Source organism: Porites lutea, chromosome 8 (genome assembly GCF_958299795.1).
Source record: "Porites lutea chromosome 8, jaPorLute2.1, whole genome shotgun sequence".
NCBI classification, from domain to species: Eukaryota; Metazoa; Cnidaria; class Anthozoa; order Scleractinia; family Poritidae; genus Porites; species Porites lutea.
In genome coordinates this window covers 30,054,040-30,070,941 of record NC_133208.1, presented here as the reverse complement: position 1 = coordinate 30,070,941, position 16,902 = coordinate 30,054,040, and the positions used below count along the sequence as shown (strand labels likewise).

At 38.5% G+C, this 16,902-nt stretch overlaps 2 protein-coding genes across 2 annotated transcripts; one reads left to right on the top strand and one right to left on the bottom strand.

Annotated features, from left to right (window-relative positions):
* Window positions 1–88: 88 nt before the first annotated feature.
* Window positions 89–10,230, top strand: LOC140945918 (elastase-1-like). Its single transcript, XM_073394982.1, has 9 exons — window positions 89–212; window positions 304–324; window positions 5,316–5,336; window positions 5,713–5,751; window positions 6,650–6,844; window positions 7,611–7,823; window positions 8,237–8,403; window positions 9,517–9,670; window positions 10,048–10,230. Exons 1-9 carry the CDS (start codon window positions 152–154, stop codon window positions 10,050–10,052), a joined length of 876 nt encoding a protein of 291 aa, XP_073251083.1. The 5' UTR covers window positions 89–151; the 3' UTR covers window positions 10,053–10,230.
* Window positions 10,231–13,291: 3,061 nt separating this feature from the next.
* LOC140945916 (melatonin receptor type 1C-like) lies at window positions 13,292–15,596 on the bottom strand. The gene has a single exon (XM_073394980.1). The coding sequence runs from the start codon at window positions 14,321–14,323 to the stop codon at window positions 13,364–13,366; it is 960 nt and encodes a 319-aa protein (XP_073251081.1). The 5' UTR covers window positions 14,324–15,596; the 3' UTR covers window positions 13,292–13,363.
* Between the last annotated feature and the right edge of the window lie 1,306 nt (window positions 15,597–16,902).

The following is a 16,902-nucleotide window of genomic DNA, read 5'->3' as shown; positions in this document are numbered from 1 at the left end:
TCATTTCTTTACACGATCTAGTAAGTTCACAAACAATATTAGTACTTCAACTGGTATTAGCTTTCAGTTGCCAGTCAGAGACACCGAATAAATGCAGGGCTTGCACTAAGACGCTCCATCAGATTTCGAGTTTGTCTCATCGTTCTGAAACATGGTGTCAAAGATCTGGTTTACTGCATTTCTCCTGCTAAAGGCCGTTATCCATTTCTCAGGTTTAAGATATTTCTTGTAGCAAACCTGTTCTTTAAAAGTTCTTTTCAAACATTAATTTTCTTTTTTTCTCCTTCTTTTATCTTCATTCAGAGGCCCAGGAAGCACCAGAAGGTAAGCTCTTTTTTAAAAAGAAAGTTCCTATTTCTGTAGTACCTTAAACGATCTGTTGTGTGCAACCACAGCTTAAAGTAGCCCTAATGAAGAAAAAAGGGGAGATTGGGAGTTTCAAGAATAACTTATTATAAACGTCACTTATTCTTTTTTTCAGGGATAAGTTTGCTTTAAATTTTTATCAGCTTACTACAGCATACATTAGTTGTCTTCTAACTTGCAAATTATTGGGGGCATATTCCATTTTCACCTCTCAAAGCCAGCGAGTTAGAGCTTTCCCCTTTTAGTGGGACTCTTTCAGATTAGTTCAATTACGAGTCAACAAGAAGTCTTGCATTGATCGAGTTTTGAGAATTGCATGCCTTGCATACATGCGAGTCAGTGGTACTAACTGAAACGTATTTAATAGATTTGTATTTGGCAGTTTTTTTGGCGTCATTTTAACGCACAACGTTCCATTCTTTTTCTCTTTTCACAATTTTTCAAAATGAAATAACTAAAACCCTTCATATAAAAGAAAAAAGCTGAAAATATAAGAAAATCCCTATGGCAGCTCTAGGCCACCATAGACGTGTTTTCTACTGTTTGACAAATTATGCGACTATACGGTGCAGAATTTTGTGGTCGGCAGTTCGAATAGCGACGATGGAACATAAACAGATCAAGAAAGAAGCGCGTAAAAGTTGAAAATTATCTAAAGGTTGTCGGCTCAGTTTGATCCAGTTTCGTAGCTCAGTTTTTTATGTAACACGATCGAGTGCCTATTGAGCCCACAAGCGAGTTTGTAGAAAGATAGCAGTTCATCTGTCCCTTTTATTTATAGTTAGTATATGGATATTTTCGTGCTGTACCAGGAACAATCTTCCAGTGTTTTCAGATGTTGTACGGCAAATGGTAGCAACGAGGAAACTATACGGGAATACTGCAACTGGATCCTCTGACTAATTTCGGATCCATAGTGAATAGAACAGCGTAGATCACTAACCGTTAATCTGGATTTGGATTCTTCGGATTTCAAATCAGTCAGTGTAAAACGCAGACTGCGGACTGCAGACTGCAGACTGCGGACCAGGGGTAAAATGCAGACTGAGTGTAAAATGCAGACTGAGAGTAAAACGCAGGCTGGGTGCAAAATGCAGAATAAAGACTATAGACTTTTTTAAACATTTGTGCTCCTTCTTCTCCAAGTCGGTGAAATAGCTAGCCGGTATCAGTTACACACTTCGCTTCCTAGTCGAAGTGCATTGCACATTCCCCAGAAGTTTCAATGAAAATCCAAACAGCTTAAGTCTGCGTACCTTGATTTGCAATACTTTCATAGAAGGTCATCCAAATTTCCTGCAGAATATCTTTCTTTGTTGTTGGAATGATTTACTCCTTTTTTATTGCCATAATTCTTCCTGTACAGTATTTTGGGTCAGCAGCTTTCATTTAAGCGTAAACATCGTGGTGTTGTACCAGTTCACGGTCCCTGGTCACGTATATCGAAAACTTCGCATCTAAAGTTGAAGCGTGAAGTCTCTCGGACGGAAAAAAGGTTCAAGATTGCGATGATGTTTTCGGGTCATCGACGACGTTCCAGAGAAGAAAGGAATGGATTTGTGCAAGCAGATGTCGTTAAGTAAGTGTTCGTTTACATGTATTGGGGGGCTTTTTTTGCCCTTAAACCCTTCAACGACTACAGTTTATGCTCGGTCTGCATTTTACCCCAGTCTGCGTTTTACTCTTAGCCTGCAGTCTGCATTTTACACTCAGTCTGCATTTTACCCCTGGTCCGCAGTCTGCCGTCCGCAGTCCCGCAGTCTGCGTTTTACACTGACCGGATTTCAAATCCAATGAATCCTTTAAGGATTCACCAGCTCAAAAATCCGGATTTGGATTTGCCGAAAGGAACACAAAATCTGTTTTAAGATCTAAAATTTCACCGAAAGGAACACACCCTAAGTATAAAGTGCAAATGCATTTTTTTAAATTAAAATTTGCATTCTTCCTGCGCCTGATCGACTCCTCGTCCTTCAAATGAACTGATATGATTTATCTGATCACGCAACTGTCGATCGTTACGACTGTTGTCATCGTCGCTTTTAAGGCTTTGAAGCTCTTTTACTTCCAGTTGAGTATTCTTTCGTACATTCCCTCTTTATTTGTGAGATCTACGAAAGTGTATTTTGATCAGGGATGGAGCGAATGAAGGAAAAACCACCTTCTTGATAATTCTCCCGTTCGGTTCGCATCGGAAGTCTTTTTGAATTTTAATGACATCTCCATGTACCCAAGAAAAAATTTTCGCCTCTGTCCCACTCCCTCCTCCCCGCCCAGATATTGGAACAGAGGACAAAGGGAAGTCTATGGTGATAGAATTAAATCTAGTAGGGGAGAGTAGGGAATAATGCGTTTAATTAACAATTAATGAATGAGGCTAAGTATCTGGAGATCGAGGAGGGTGTTATCGGATAACACCCTCCGAGATCTTCATAATTCTTCATATGATACGAAAGCCGAATTCAATAATTGTTACATTATTCATTCAAAATAATTCCTAATCTAAAAACGTGGCTAAAACATGCTTACCTCCATCGATCAATCGATGTTAAGTTCATCTTCGTTAGTGAACGTTTAGGGTTGTTCAGCTCTGCAAATATTCTCCAAATAGCAGATGTTGCTCTTCGAGTTGTATTCTTGCTGTTCTTGGCATGTTTTTAGCCATTATTTCGCCTAGTTCTTACTCTTGAAACGAGTGAAATGTCCGCCATTTTTGTTTCCACAACCAAAACAACTCAACTTCGTCCACAGGTCTTCTCGGTAAACGGTTCATAACCTGCAAAAACGCTGCATTTTTGACGTCATTTCCTCCCTAAACACAAAATTCTTTCAAATTTGGTCATTAGTAACTGGTTATGGTGAATTATGCGTGTGCTTTTAGCCAATCAGAATCGAGGAATTATTTTGAATGAATAATAATCCCTGTTTAATGCATAAATTCATTATTATCGAGTGAGTGGGTGAGTGAGTGAGTGAATTTTTGGTACATACCCATACCTATAGCCTATAGTATGACGTCATACCATAGGGTAAAAAGACCATGAACACTAGAAATATTTTGTGGAATATAAAGTTATTCTGTGACAGGTGAAACATCAACACCTTAAGGTGTTTCGATACAGTTTTTCAGTGGCCATACCGATATTTTTCAATCGCCTTAAAAGTGGTGTTTTCCTTGTCCAATCGCTATAACATTTTCACCAGTATATTGGCTATGGATTGAAATTTGTGAAAATGTAGTTTTAAGTAAAATCGATATTACTATGACAACAATAAACAAACAACTTTGAAATTGATAAAAGCCCAATTTTGTGTGATCTAGACCTGCTACTGAAAATCCAACACTTGGAACTTAAAGTCTGGTGTTCAGCAAACAATCTCCGTAGGAAGCAAAAAATTCTGTATGTTTGAATTCGACTAAAACGAAAATATATTTCAAACCTTAAATTTTCAATAGCCGTGATAGATTATTTAATAAAAACGTTATAAATGACTCAAATTATTCTTAAGTAGCGTCAGAATGCTGCTTAATATCATTTTTTGATGCTGGGAAATTTTGGTTTACTTTCGTTGTTGCGATCTTGAAAACTAACCCGTTTTCTCACCACCTGTATAAGTGCAACTTCATTCAGAATTTGGACTTTTAGCGCTTTCTTGTATATCTCCGAAACGACTCGAGCGAATTTTTTTGAAATCTGTTCACATAATTGTCATAATGTTTATAAAAATGTCTGAGACTTTTATTAAGATTGATTCACTGCAACACCTTAAAATTTCACGACAAACCTATCCTACGAACCGGTCAAAATTCTGCGTCACAACATCACTGTTTTGACGTTATGCTAATTTTTCCAAAATAATGGGCACTATACATACCTCCATGACTAGTACATTTTAGTTTGAATTTATCGCATCTTTTGGATGTAAAACATTGACAATACTCACACTGAAATGTACTAGTCATATATCTATTGTCCTCATTAATTTGGAAAAATTCTTGGGTTGCACGTGACGTCACCAAAAATCAAACTAAGAAACTATCGATTCTTCTGAGTTTCTACTTTCACGAGGTATTACAGTACCTAAACACCTTTACACGAACAAATTTTTGGTTCGAAAGGGTTCTTCGTTTTGCGAGAGAGGACGCTTGAATTTCCAAGCTTTCGCGTGACGCGGCATTTAGCTGGCGGCCGGGAAAGCTCTTATGTGGGTTAAAAACGTGACCGATTTTGGGAGATTTTGCAATCTAAACATTCCTTGTCTCAGAATAAATATTACTGTAATCTTTATGAGTTCCTCAAGCGAAGAATTCACGCATTAGTAGGAAAACTCGAACACAGATGTTTCTGTTGGTATCCGGCGGCCATATTGGTGTTCCTGAACGGGACACCAACATGGCGTTTCCATACAAAGGTTTATAAATTTAGGTAAACCGTTTTTCCCAATATCTCGCATTTGAAATATTTCACAGACTTGATTCTTGGCAAGGGTTTTTGTATATTTATCTTTTTTCATTTCCCAGATTCTAGTCCTTCTGTATTGAATGGTTGGCATCTTTATTTTTCATTTCGTGACAGTGCAAGCCGAGAATTAGCATAACGTCAAAACGGTGCATGTTGTAGCGCGGATTTTTGACCGGTTCTTAGCACAGGTTTGTCTTGAAATTTCAAGGTGTTGCAGTGAATCAATCTCACTGCTAAATTTTCACAAATTTCAATCCATAGCCAATTACTGGTGAAAATGTTATAGCGATTGGACAAGGACAAAACCACTTTTAAGCCGATTGAAAAATATCGGTATTGCCTCTGAAAAACTGTATCGAAACACCTTAAGTAGCTACGGTGATGAGTTTATGGTGAGTGAAGCTTCTCTTAATGATATTGTTTTTGCTTTATTGCGACACTTAGTGTAAAATCCTTCTTTATCCTTTTTTTTCCTTTTTTTCTCAGTGGAAGGTCCTGAAATCGAAGGTAAACGTAAAGATACATCTATGTAATCTTACTGGTAACCAAGGAACATCGCAAAATTCAGTTCTAAACGTATATTTCGGGTTTCAAAAATGATTTACTGTCAATCTTCCCTTCGTTGAGCTACACTAAGTAGTACCATACTATAAGCAATTAACTGATTTAATACCAGGCCTTCGTCTTATCAGAATTTAAGTCTGCAGGCATTTTCGAAAAGGATTTCACTTAGTGATTTTTGTAGCTTTTTAAACCATTTGCACACTTTGTGGAGACTCGAGTATTCCTTAGCACATTTTGTTAATACGTTACTATGTGGCTTACTTTTGGAGCTGCTGCGCGCGCCAAAACTCTGGTATTACATCGTATCCATTCTTTGCAGGTCCAGAGAATGGAACCTCAGCATTTTTCAACTTGCCGGGTATGTGATATCCGAATAATTTTTTTTGTGTTACATATGTCTGAGACCTATATTCATTTGCACACATCCAAGTCTTTGTATAACAGAGGTGCATATAATTAGCGAACTTAAGTCACGGACGGCAAGTCGAAGTTAAAAGTTCTCGTTCCTGGTGCTCAGTACAGTATTTTAGTCATCACATTGACGTCATAGCACGCTAGAACTAGTTCCATTCCTTTTCCGGTTGCTGTCTGCGTCTCAAAAAAGTGGCTACGTAAGTTCGCCATTGTTTAGAATCTGAACCTTATAACGTAGGTCATAAGCTTCTCTTAGAAAACATAATCATAAAATGATTCAAATGAGAGAGCGGAAGATTTGAATTACTAATTTTAGGGAAAACGTTGAAGGCATGAGATGACTTTTCATCTCAGTTCGAGCCGTAAAGGAGGAAACACGGAACGCAGATAGATACTAGCCTGAAAAAACAGCCGACATTTCCCCGCGGAATGACGTCTGAGAAACGAGCGGAGAAATTCCATACTGATGACCCGTCACTACCCAGAACTGGGTAGTGTTGATTGCTGATTGATCGTGCTTCTTAGTCGTGCCGCGTGGGAAATTCGATTCAACCAATCAGAAGTACTACCCAGATCTGGGTAGTGACGAGTCATCAGTATGGAGTTCCTGCGCTGTTTCTCAGACGTCATTTGCCGGGAAAACCAGTGGTAGCGTCGCCAAATGTCGGCTGTTTTCTCAGGCTTGATAGATACATGTCAATGAATATCAAAAAAGTGTATTGCTATTTAAAATCGTTAAAACAGAAGTCTTACATGGAGAGGTCTAAGAAAGCATCATTTATTAAAGGAGACTGAGTCTATAGTTACAAGCAATTTACAAGTCGTCTTCTATTTCCATGTAGGATGTGGCGTCCGCCCTTTTAGAGGCCTCGTAATTGGTGGTGTCAACGCCACTGCCAACTCCTGGCCATGGATAATTTCCCTCAGAATAGGAGGACGTCACTCTTGTGGTGGCTCACTGATCAGACCAAACTGGGTGCTTACTGCTGCACACTGCTTATTTCACCCGATAATAAGTGAATACAGGGTTGTTGTCGGTAAGGAAGGGGAAAAACTAAACATTTTGTTCATGAGTAATGTACTCTTGCAAAACTGCAAAATGCTAACCCTAATAAATTCTTTATATAAAAAAAATAAAGGCACCTTTTCCAGCCAATCTAAAACAGCCTTGACCTTTCACTTCTTCCCCCTCCCCCTTGCATAATGAACTTCTCATAGCCTTAAAGGTAATCCCCTTCGGGGCGGATACCAAGTATTAATACACGGTTGTTGTAAGAAAGGAGGGAGAAAAGTTAATGTCTTGTTCACTGGTATTGTACATTAAAATTGCAAAACCTCAAACTGCTGACTCCCTTCTAAATTCTTTAAAAGAGGTTTAGCCCCCTCCATCCAACCAATCTTAAAGAGCCTTGATCCTCCACTTCTCTTTCCTGTTGTTTTTAGATAGTATTGTAGTTTTTACATTTTTTTTAACGACCTATGACTTGGGCCTGCAGTAATTGGCGCTCGCTGTTGCGGTGTCCCCGCCTGTACTCCTGTAAATATATGTACACTTTTTTTTGTAGTGTCATTTATCTTATTCTTTGGGAAAGTTAATGAAATAAAAATAAAATAAAAATAAAACCCCTATATGGAACTTTTCTCGACCTTAAAGAGGTAATACCCCTTGCCACCGTTCTTTTCAATGTCACGCAACGGAAGAAGCGTTGTGTGACACTCCTGAAAAAGGATGGCGAAGGAGACCCTCGCAGAGGGCGGCTCACGAGGAAAGAAAAAGTATGAAACGCATTTGCCTTCTTGCAGGCGCACATTCCTTGTCCGGTTCAACGCCTGTTCAAGAAGTATTCACGGTCAAAAGGATTATTACGCATCCTGACTTTAGTTTGAACACATTACAAAATGACATTGCTCTAGTGGAGTTAAATGGGAATGTCACTCTGAGCATGAAGGTGAACCTGGCCTGTCTGCCGCCACAGGGATCTAGAATTCCACCAGGAAGACTATGTGTAATTACAGGTAAATATCCCTCACTCTATCAGGCTTTGTTCTATTAATAGAGCGCTTTTCGATTGAGTGTCGTACAACCAAAACCCAATTAAAACTAAACTAATCACTATACGTCTATACGGCCAATCAGAAGGAAGGAAAATACCCGTAAGAGCCGAAGAGAACTCGAAGTAAATATAAGCACACTGCGTAAAGCGCGGGAAAACTTAAGTGATCAAGTGGTGATTGGTTTTAGTTTGGCATTTGATTGGTTGAGAGGGTGGCGCGAGTATTCTGAACCAATCACAGAGCAAAGTAAAGCAAAACTGAAGCAGAATCGGATTACTTTCGACACTCAGCAGAAAATTGCTCTGTAAAGATGAACAAATTCCGTGCTTCTTTGGAAAATACAACTCATCACAGTTACCAAATGAATCTTTTAGGCTGGGGACGAACCACTCCATCTGGACCTTCGGCTGACATTCTTCAGCAAGCAACTCTGCCTGTTGGTAGTCAAAGTGATTGCAGCATACGTAATGGCGCAATAGTTCCTATCGATGAGAGGTCAATGTTATGTGCTGGAGGTCAAGGAACCAGTGGTGGTTGCAATGTACGCGAAGTAGATACAAGAAAGTATCAAGCGCTTGATACTCTCTTAATTGATAGACCAAATTTCAATTGAGTGTCGAAAGTAGTCCGGGATTGCTTTGGTTTTGCTTTACTTCGCCACGTGATTGGTCCAGAAAACTCTCGTCAGTTTCTTAATCAATCAGATTCAAAACCAAAACCAATCGTTCATCCGCGTTTTTTCGCATTTGAAGCACTGTTCATGCTTTTAGTTTGAGTATAAGGTGCTCGTAGCATTTCCCCTTATCTGGTTGACCGTTGTGGTTACTTTCGTTTTGATTTTGTGACACCCAATCAAAAAGCACACTGTTACTAAACTATGTACTAGGCGTTTCGTAAAATTCGTCTTTCATTTTGCAGAAATTCATCACCACTGTTTGAAAGAGGCCTGAAATAATTAAAACTGCGAGGTTTGGGAGTGATCTGTGAAAACCAATGATCGAGGGTATGGCTCTACAAAGTCGCGGTATTTTACAGACGTTTTCATGATAGAGCGCACAAACAAACAATTTTAACATTTTGGGTCGTCGGGGCTACATCTCCGTTCTTTATCAACATATAACTCTCAAGCCTGGAAGTTTTTCTGGTTTTATGGCGCCCTTTCTAGTACTGGCAATAGATTTCGTCTTACTGGTCCAAAGCAAAAACTGAGAGGAGTCGTCTCTGTACTAGTGTGAATGTTCATAATGAAGATGAGTTGGTTACTGTGAGTTGTTTTCAAAACAACAGAATGCTTTGTCATATTTTGAGCACTGCTGTACACAATTTGCGAGCAGTTCGGTTACTTATTTGTAACTCAAGATGCGGCAAGGAGTAAATTATTTCAAATTCATTTCTACGGTAGATCGTAGAAATCAAAATTTATGGTTGCTGAAGCTCACTCTTTCCTACAAGACCATTTATGGTCAATACCTTATTCCTGTCATGCGTAGTAACTACAAACACGGCATTATTACTTCCGGTTCCTCAGTTTAAAAGCGCCCCTGATGGGAGTTGCACGGGGAGGCAGCAACGCCAGCTTCAGTACGGAAAATTGTTTAGAAATAATGTATAATAACACAATTATTTTGTCCCTGTCAAATTTGTCATTTTGCAGGGTGACAGTGGAGGACCTCTCAATTGTCTTGAAGGAAATAGTTGGGTCGTTAGGGGGGTCGTGAGTTGGGGAGAAATAGGGTGCCCAACCGATTTCTACACTGTGTTTGCTCGTGTCAGCAGTTATATTGAGTGGATCAACCAGAATATCTCAGGTAATTCAATAGCTTTTTGAATACAAAATTTACAATTAGCCCTTTTCGGTGGCTAGTCCACATTATCAACTTAGTTCATAAAACCAAATTATATTGTTAAACCTTCCACCGACGCAGCACCACAGTTTCTCTAGAACTAGTCCCCTTGCGACATTTGTAATGTATTCCCGAGATTTCCCCCTCTTAGAGAGTCCTTATTACAATGTTCAAATTAGTTTATTTTTTTCCCTCTTCTCTCTTGTCCATCATCTACAAAATCAAAGTTAACTTACAGCAATGATACGGGTATTGCAAGTGTCCTAGTGATTGAAATAAATATAGAGTTACGTTTGAAATAAAGGCTATTTTTTTTCGTTGTGCTTCCATTCTTTATGCAGGGTGATGCCATTGCGTAAATCTTCAATCAGTAAAGTTTCTTTGAAAGCAGATAAACAGTGGGCCCAGTCAACGAAAAATGGAATGGTTCTATAAACATTCAGCTTAATTATGATGATATTTTACTGATTTAGGTGGACAACGTTACGTTGTCCGGAGTTAAATAAAGAGACATCTTTAGTGAACCTCCGCGTAATGTTCTTTATCCCCAGTTAAATACTTGAAATTTAGTAATAAGAAGATACTACAATTACTATTTCAGCACTAAGAGAAATTATGGGACGGAGAGGGAATCGAAGTTCTTGGTCTAGGCCTTTATAGGATAAGTTGAATTTACTAAATGTGTTTATTATTCATTCAAAATATTTCCCCAATTCTCATTGGCTAAGAGCACACGCATAATTCACCATAACCAGTTACTGATGATAACGCCGAAATGACGTCAAAAATGCAGCCCTCTACAGGTTAAACCACCGTTAACCGAGAAGACCTGGGTACGAGGGTGAGTTGTTTTCGTTGTGAAAAAAAAAATGGCGGACATTTCATTCGTTTCAAGAGTAAGAACTACAGCTGGGAATAGGCGAAATAATAACTAATTTACATTATGACGAGGAATTGATATTAAGTGGCCTGCCGTCTTTAGAAGGCCGTAGGGCTACTGCTTGCGAATCATTTATGCGTAATTTAAAACCATCCAATCCTGTGTTTGGCCTTGCCACGAGTGGAAGGGTAACTACCGTTCACTCGTACTCGTTACGTAGCTGCCTAACTATAATAACAAAATGTGTAAGACAAAAAGATTGTCAGAATTTGTATCTGTGAAATATGTCATAAGATTTGCAATAAGATAAATGTTAATCATGTGTAATAAGCGCACGATCCTGTCATCCAGCTCTTTACAGCAAGAAGACAACGTTAACTCGGAGGGCGACATCTGCTATTTGGAGAATATTTGCGGGGCTGGACAAACCTAGAAGTACAGTATCGAAAATGAACCTAACATCGATGCAGGTAAGCATGTTTCAGCTATGCTTTCAAACTAGGAATTATTTTGAATGAATAATAAAGCAATTAAAATTGAATAAAATTATTATTTATGATTAAAAAATTTAAAATAATGAATTCGGCTTTCGTAGGATATGAAGAATTAAGCAGATCTCGGAGGGTGTTATCCACCTCGGCCTTCTGCCCCGGTAGATAACAACATCCTCAATCTGCTTAATTCTTCATATCCTACGAAAGCCGAATTCATTAATTGCTAAATAAATAATACCTTGAACGAAAGGATGTTTTCTGAGACGTCCGCATAAAATTCGATGAATAGTGTCTATTTATATCAGTTTCGATTTATTACTTCGGCGGAGCGCGAAGTAAAGGATTCGCGACGCTAAGAAATGTATCAAAGAGGTAGATAACAAGCAATATAAGCAACCGATTTCTATTTCAAATTGCCTCAACAACTATTTCTGTAATATTCCTCTAAGTTTGGCTTCACAACTGCCCAAATCAGACAAGAGATCTACCTCCTGTCTTTCTCAGACCTTAGCACAGTTTTCAGTCTCTCAAATCTCTGAAATAGAAGTCTCAGTTTGATGCTCGAAGATCTGGATTCAAAGAAATCGTTTGGGATTGAAAAGGTTCATCCATTCCTATTAAGAACTGCGCGCGGCACTGCAAATATATCGTACTTTTAATCATCAAAGGTAGCTTCCATCAGATAGTATGAAGCTCGCCAGCGTAGTTCCAATATTCAAACAATGTTCGCGGCTTTTGTGTGGTAACTATCTCAATACTTTCGACTATTTGCAAAGTTTTTGAAAAATGTATTTTCAGTCAACTCATGACCTATTTTATCAGTGACAACCTGCTTTCTGCGTGTCAATACGGCAAGGCTTTAGACTAGGAAATTCAACATGCGACTGTTTAATTGATCTTACCGAAGAAATTACTACAGTGAGTTTTGATCGGGGAAACTATGTGGTGTCTTCGTTCTTAGATTTAAGTAAAGCTGTCGATACTGTTAACCACCACAGTTTGTTAAACAAGCTCAGATGTTATGGACTAACAGAAAGTGAAATAAGCTGGTTAAGGTCGTACCTAAAGGTTGAATTCCACGTGTACCATTCCGCAGCCGAAACCATTGATGGTGAGTGGATGCCGTAAAAACTCTGAAGCCTTTGTCTATGCTGTGTTGTCACATTTAACAGCCCCCCTTGATCAGATGATACAGATATTCTGCAGCTCCCTTAATCTGACGCTGGATAAATCCCGCAGACCCCTTGATCTGGTGTTGCAGAAATTCTACAGACCCCGCGATCCAAAACCGAATAAATAATGCAGCTCCCTGGAATTTATGCCGCAGAAATCCTGCAGCTCTCTTGATCTAATGCCACAGAATTTCTGCAGCTCTCTTGATCCACTACCGCATAAATCCAGCAGCTTCCTTGATCCGATGCCGCAGGAATCCTGCTTTAATCTTATGCCGCAGAATTCCTGCACCCCCCTTGAACTGTTGCCGCAGAAATATCTGCAGCTCCCTTGATCTAATACCACAGAAATTATGCAGCCGCCTTGATCTGATGCTGCAGAAATTCAGCGGGCCCCTTTATCTGAAACTGCATAAATCCTGCAGCTGCCTTAATCTGGAGCCCCAGAAATTCTGCAGCTTCCTTGATCTGATGGTGCAGAAATTCTAAAGCCCTCTTGATCTGATGCTCCCTTGATCTGATGCTACAGAAATCCTGCAGCCAACTTGACGTGATGCTGCAGAAATTCTGCAGCCCTTTTTTTGAAATGATATATGTTGCAGATTATTGAAATTCTGTGGTCCCCTGAAACAATAATGTCTGTTTTAACAGATGAACAGGATAAATTCCGACGTGATTTATATACGTATGATATTCTTTAGCTCACATGATGCAAATTGCAACGTCGTGTGCTTGTTCCATTTCTCTGTCATAATGTCCTAAGATAACAGAAACAAAAAATTTGCAAGAGCGTTTTTGCTTGTTTACACCAACTCCAGTGTTTAAACCAGTCTACATACTGGTGAAAAATTACGCTCACAAACGTGGGTATTTAACTTGTTTATTGTATCAAGGATTCTACAAATTGAAAAGTTTAATCATATATTTTAATTTGGCTGAAGTTCACAATGAACGACAGTTTTTAACAAGAAAAGCTTCACAATCCTACTTGCTGTTCATGTAACATTAAAAAATATATTTTCCTCAATAGACTTTTAAGTTTCTGCGGGTATTTTAATTGCGTAATATCTCCACACGTAGCATCTATAATCCTGGAAGTCGTTATCCTAACTCACGAAGGTTTTCTGCACCTGATTATTTGAAGGTATTCGTTTCTGAAAGCCTTATTCATGAGGCCGTAAATCAACGGATTCGTGGCAGCAGTTGAACAAAATAGATAATCATACATTAGGTGTGTCCAGAAAGGCAGGAAAACATCACAAACATACAAGGCTGCGATAATAGATAAAGGAAGCCAAATTAGGCAAAAAACAAGGACGACTACAAACACCATTTTAGTGGAATTGATCTCTTCAATCCGACAAGAGGAGTTGTTTCCAGTTCGATGGCGACTTAGTATTTGTGTTCGTAGTGTCGGCGCTACTAAAATAACATGCCGACGAACTGCGCGATACACTTTGAAATAACAAAATATCACTATCGTTAGTGAAGCTATTATAAAAGTCATGAAAATTGGCAGCGCAACTGTTTTTTTGGTTTTCTGGTCAGAGAAATATGGAGTGCAGAACGTGTGGGGACCAAATTTAAACCGCGCGCCAATAATAAACGTTATCCCTACAGAAGCGAGAGCAGACAAGAAAAGGGATGACACTGCAGTTATTATAGCAAAGCGTTTTGTGAACATATTTCTGTAGCGTACAGGATGCAAAATGCGATAATATCGATTGAAAGCAGTCGCTGCGACTATTGTTAATGAAAAACAACCCCATATTTGCATCACGTGACCTTGCAACTGGCATGTGACGTCACCGTACAACCATTTTCCTTTCATGATTACAACTAAAGAGAGCGGCATACAAGTGACAGAAACAAACAAATCAGATATCGACAAAGATAGTATGTACCAGTTTGTGATTTTTCGAAGAGCAATGTTTCTGCAAATAGCCAAGATCACAAAAAAGTTTCCCACTATTGCAACGATGTTGATAAAAAGGAATAAAACTGATTCTGAAACAACAGAAAAAAGGTTCCGGCTTAACAGGTCTGTCGTTAAGGATGCTTCATATGACATATTGACAAGTGGACTTCCTTGTTGCTGTATGATTTGATCGATCGAAGATTATTTCTTACTTGGTTCTTCAAATGTCTAGAGTGCTTTTCTTATCGTCTTGAACTAAGATTCAGAATCAAATTACCGTCCTTGCCCAAGCAGGAATATTCCAAGGTAAGACTCCGATGAAACTTCCTTATTGTGCCGCCGCATGTGCGAACTTGTGAGTGTTTCTGTCCTTTCTGTCTAATTTGAAGCCCAGAAGACGAATGTATCATGAAAAACTCAAATCTTGCTTGGATCATAAAAATCTCACTTAGGCCTGACTTGCCAAGGTACGTCTCTGCTACAGCTGCTTATACTCAGTAACTTTTCACTCCTTCAAACAGTCTTGACTATCACCAAAGGAGAGCTAACGTGACAAACTTTTTGCGAAGTATAAAATCACCAAGCACACTTGTCTGAAGGGCAACATGCAAGTTATTGGAGAACCACAAAACGAGGTCTGATTCAAAAACTGCACAAAACATTTCGGACAAGATTGTCTATTCATATGCATTCATATTGTATTTCTCCTCTGAAAGTAAAATCCGATGTCCAATATTGATATCAATATATAGACAATTTTGAGCAATTTAGACTTCACAGTTTACCTTTCTCTGGTCAGAGATGTCATAAGGGATTTTTAATTCATAATCTTAAACACCGTCTTTGTCATGTTGATTAGTTTTGACAGGTAGCTCACAAATTAAATTGAAATTCCCAGTTTTATTTTAATGGTGCAATATAAAACATAACCGAAAGAAGTTAATTCTTTTTGCAAAGCTTAAAAAACTGGCCGACAATAGCACAGGTGGAAACTGACTCTCCAATTCATTGCAGGAAGTTTAAAGTTAGGAAATGGTTTAAGTACAATATTATGAATTGTGACCGAGAAAAAATGCTGACAGTATATCAATCTAAAAGTAGTGCACTTTCAATGGATTTTACGCGAAAGTTCGATATAGGGACTAACTTATAAGCAAAAGGCGGTAGTCTCGAAAACTTAAGTTTCACCTTTTCCGTTCACCTGCGGTCTTTTTATATTTAGAAACAGGATATGAAGTAATGAAGTCGAGCCATTACAACGCATCGGATGCAAGAGCATACAAATTCACGATTTATCACTATTGTTATGTATAATAAAAGGAAAGGAAGGAAAAAAAGGGACAAAAGAGAAAAAGGAAAGAAGAGAAAAAGAAAAGGAGGGAATGCTCGAAACGAGTTTAGAGTATATATAGTAAATAAATGGAGTTGTGACGGATTCTTCAGAAACATCTGTTTTGACACATATAACTATCGTAACAATGATGTTGTTTATATAAAGCCTTTGATATGTTCAATAAAAATATTTAAAATTGCAGGAAGTTTACGTATTTCCGATTTTTAAAAAGTCACTTTTTCAGTAACTCGATATTATGTTTCCTGGGGGTAAAATATTTTGCAATCATAAATAATAAAGCGAAGTACTAAATGGCATATCGTGGCTCATGTTATTTTCAATTAAAGAATCACAGTCATTGTATTTCTTGCCTCTGAGGTCTGCTATTAATAAGAACAAGAAACAGGAAATGGACTTTTTACCCAGACGCGTGCGAAACACAAGCAGATTTAATATTAATTAAAAATTCAGTATCGAAATAATACAGATTACTTTTATTAATTTTAAACGACGGGAACGTTGAGACGTAACTCGCAGTTCAATCTTGCTTCGAGATTCTAAAGCCTATTATACATTAACAATCATTCGACAGGAAAAAACATAGGAAGCATTTTAAACATTAGCTGCAAGAATAATTGGTACTATTTTGAAAAAAAAAATGAATATTTTGAGGCGGAAATTCTCTTAGTTGCGGAAATCGAAAATAAGAGCAATATCGTTTGATACTGAACTATAGATTCATTGGTCTAAAGAACAGTAAATCCTCTATTACCCCCCCCCCCCCAGGGCTTATTTATTTCAAACAGGCTTAGGGGGGAGGGGGGGGGGGCTTATTAGAGAGGGGGGCCTTATTTCATTTAGCGAAGAAGGTGGTATCAGCTCTCCATAAAAAGCTAGAATGCACAGTGGAGAATCTCAAGTACAAGAAGTTGGAGGTCATGCAGCCGAGGATCAAAAACAAATCCAAACTTGCAACACGTGAATAAAACATCGCGGATCAGTCCAAATGAAGTTTTGCAGTCATGATTGATTTATACAATCTATCATTTATTAGTGAAGAATAATAAGGTTGAGAGGAGGGGGGCCGTTATAAACTTTCCTTCCCTGAAAAAAGGGGAGGGTGGCTTGTTAGAGAGGGAGGTTATTTGAGAGAGGGGCTTAATAGAGGATTTACGGTAATCACGAAAAGCAAGAAAGGCAAAGCGATAGCCTTATGACCGATATCTTTTCAAATCTGTTGAAGGGACGAGGGGATAAGGGTGAAAAATATAAGAATAATTGTCTGGCATCAGTTCGCGCATCCAAAAAAAAAAATGAAAGGATGAAGAAGCTGACACACAAAAAAACAAAATGATAAAGAAGAGCACAGGAAAGGTAATCTTTGGAAAAAAAAAAGGAA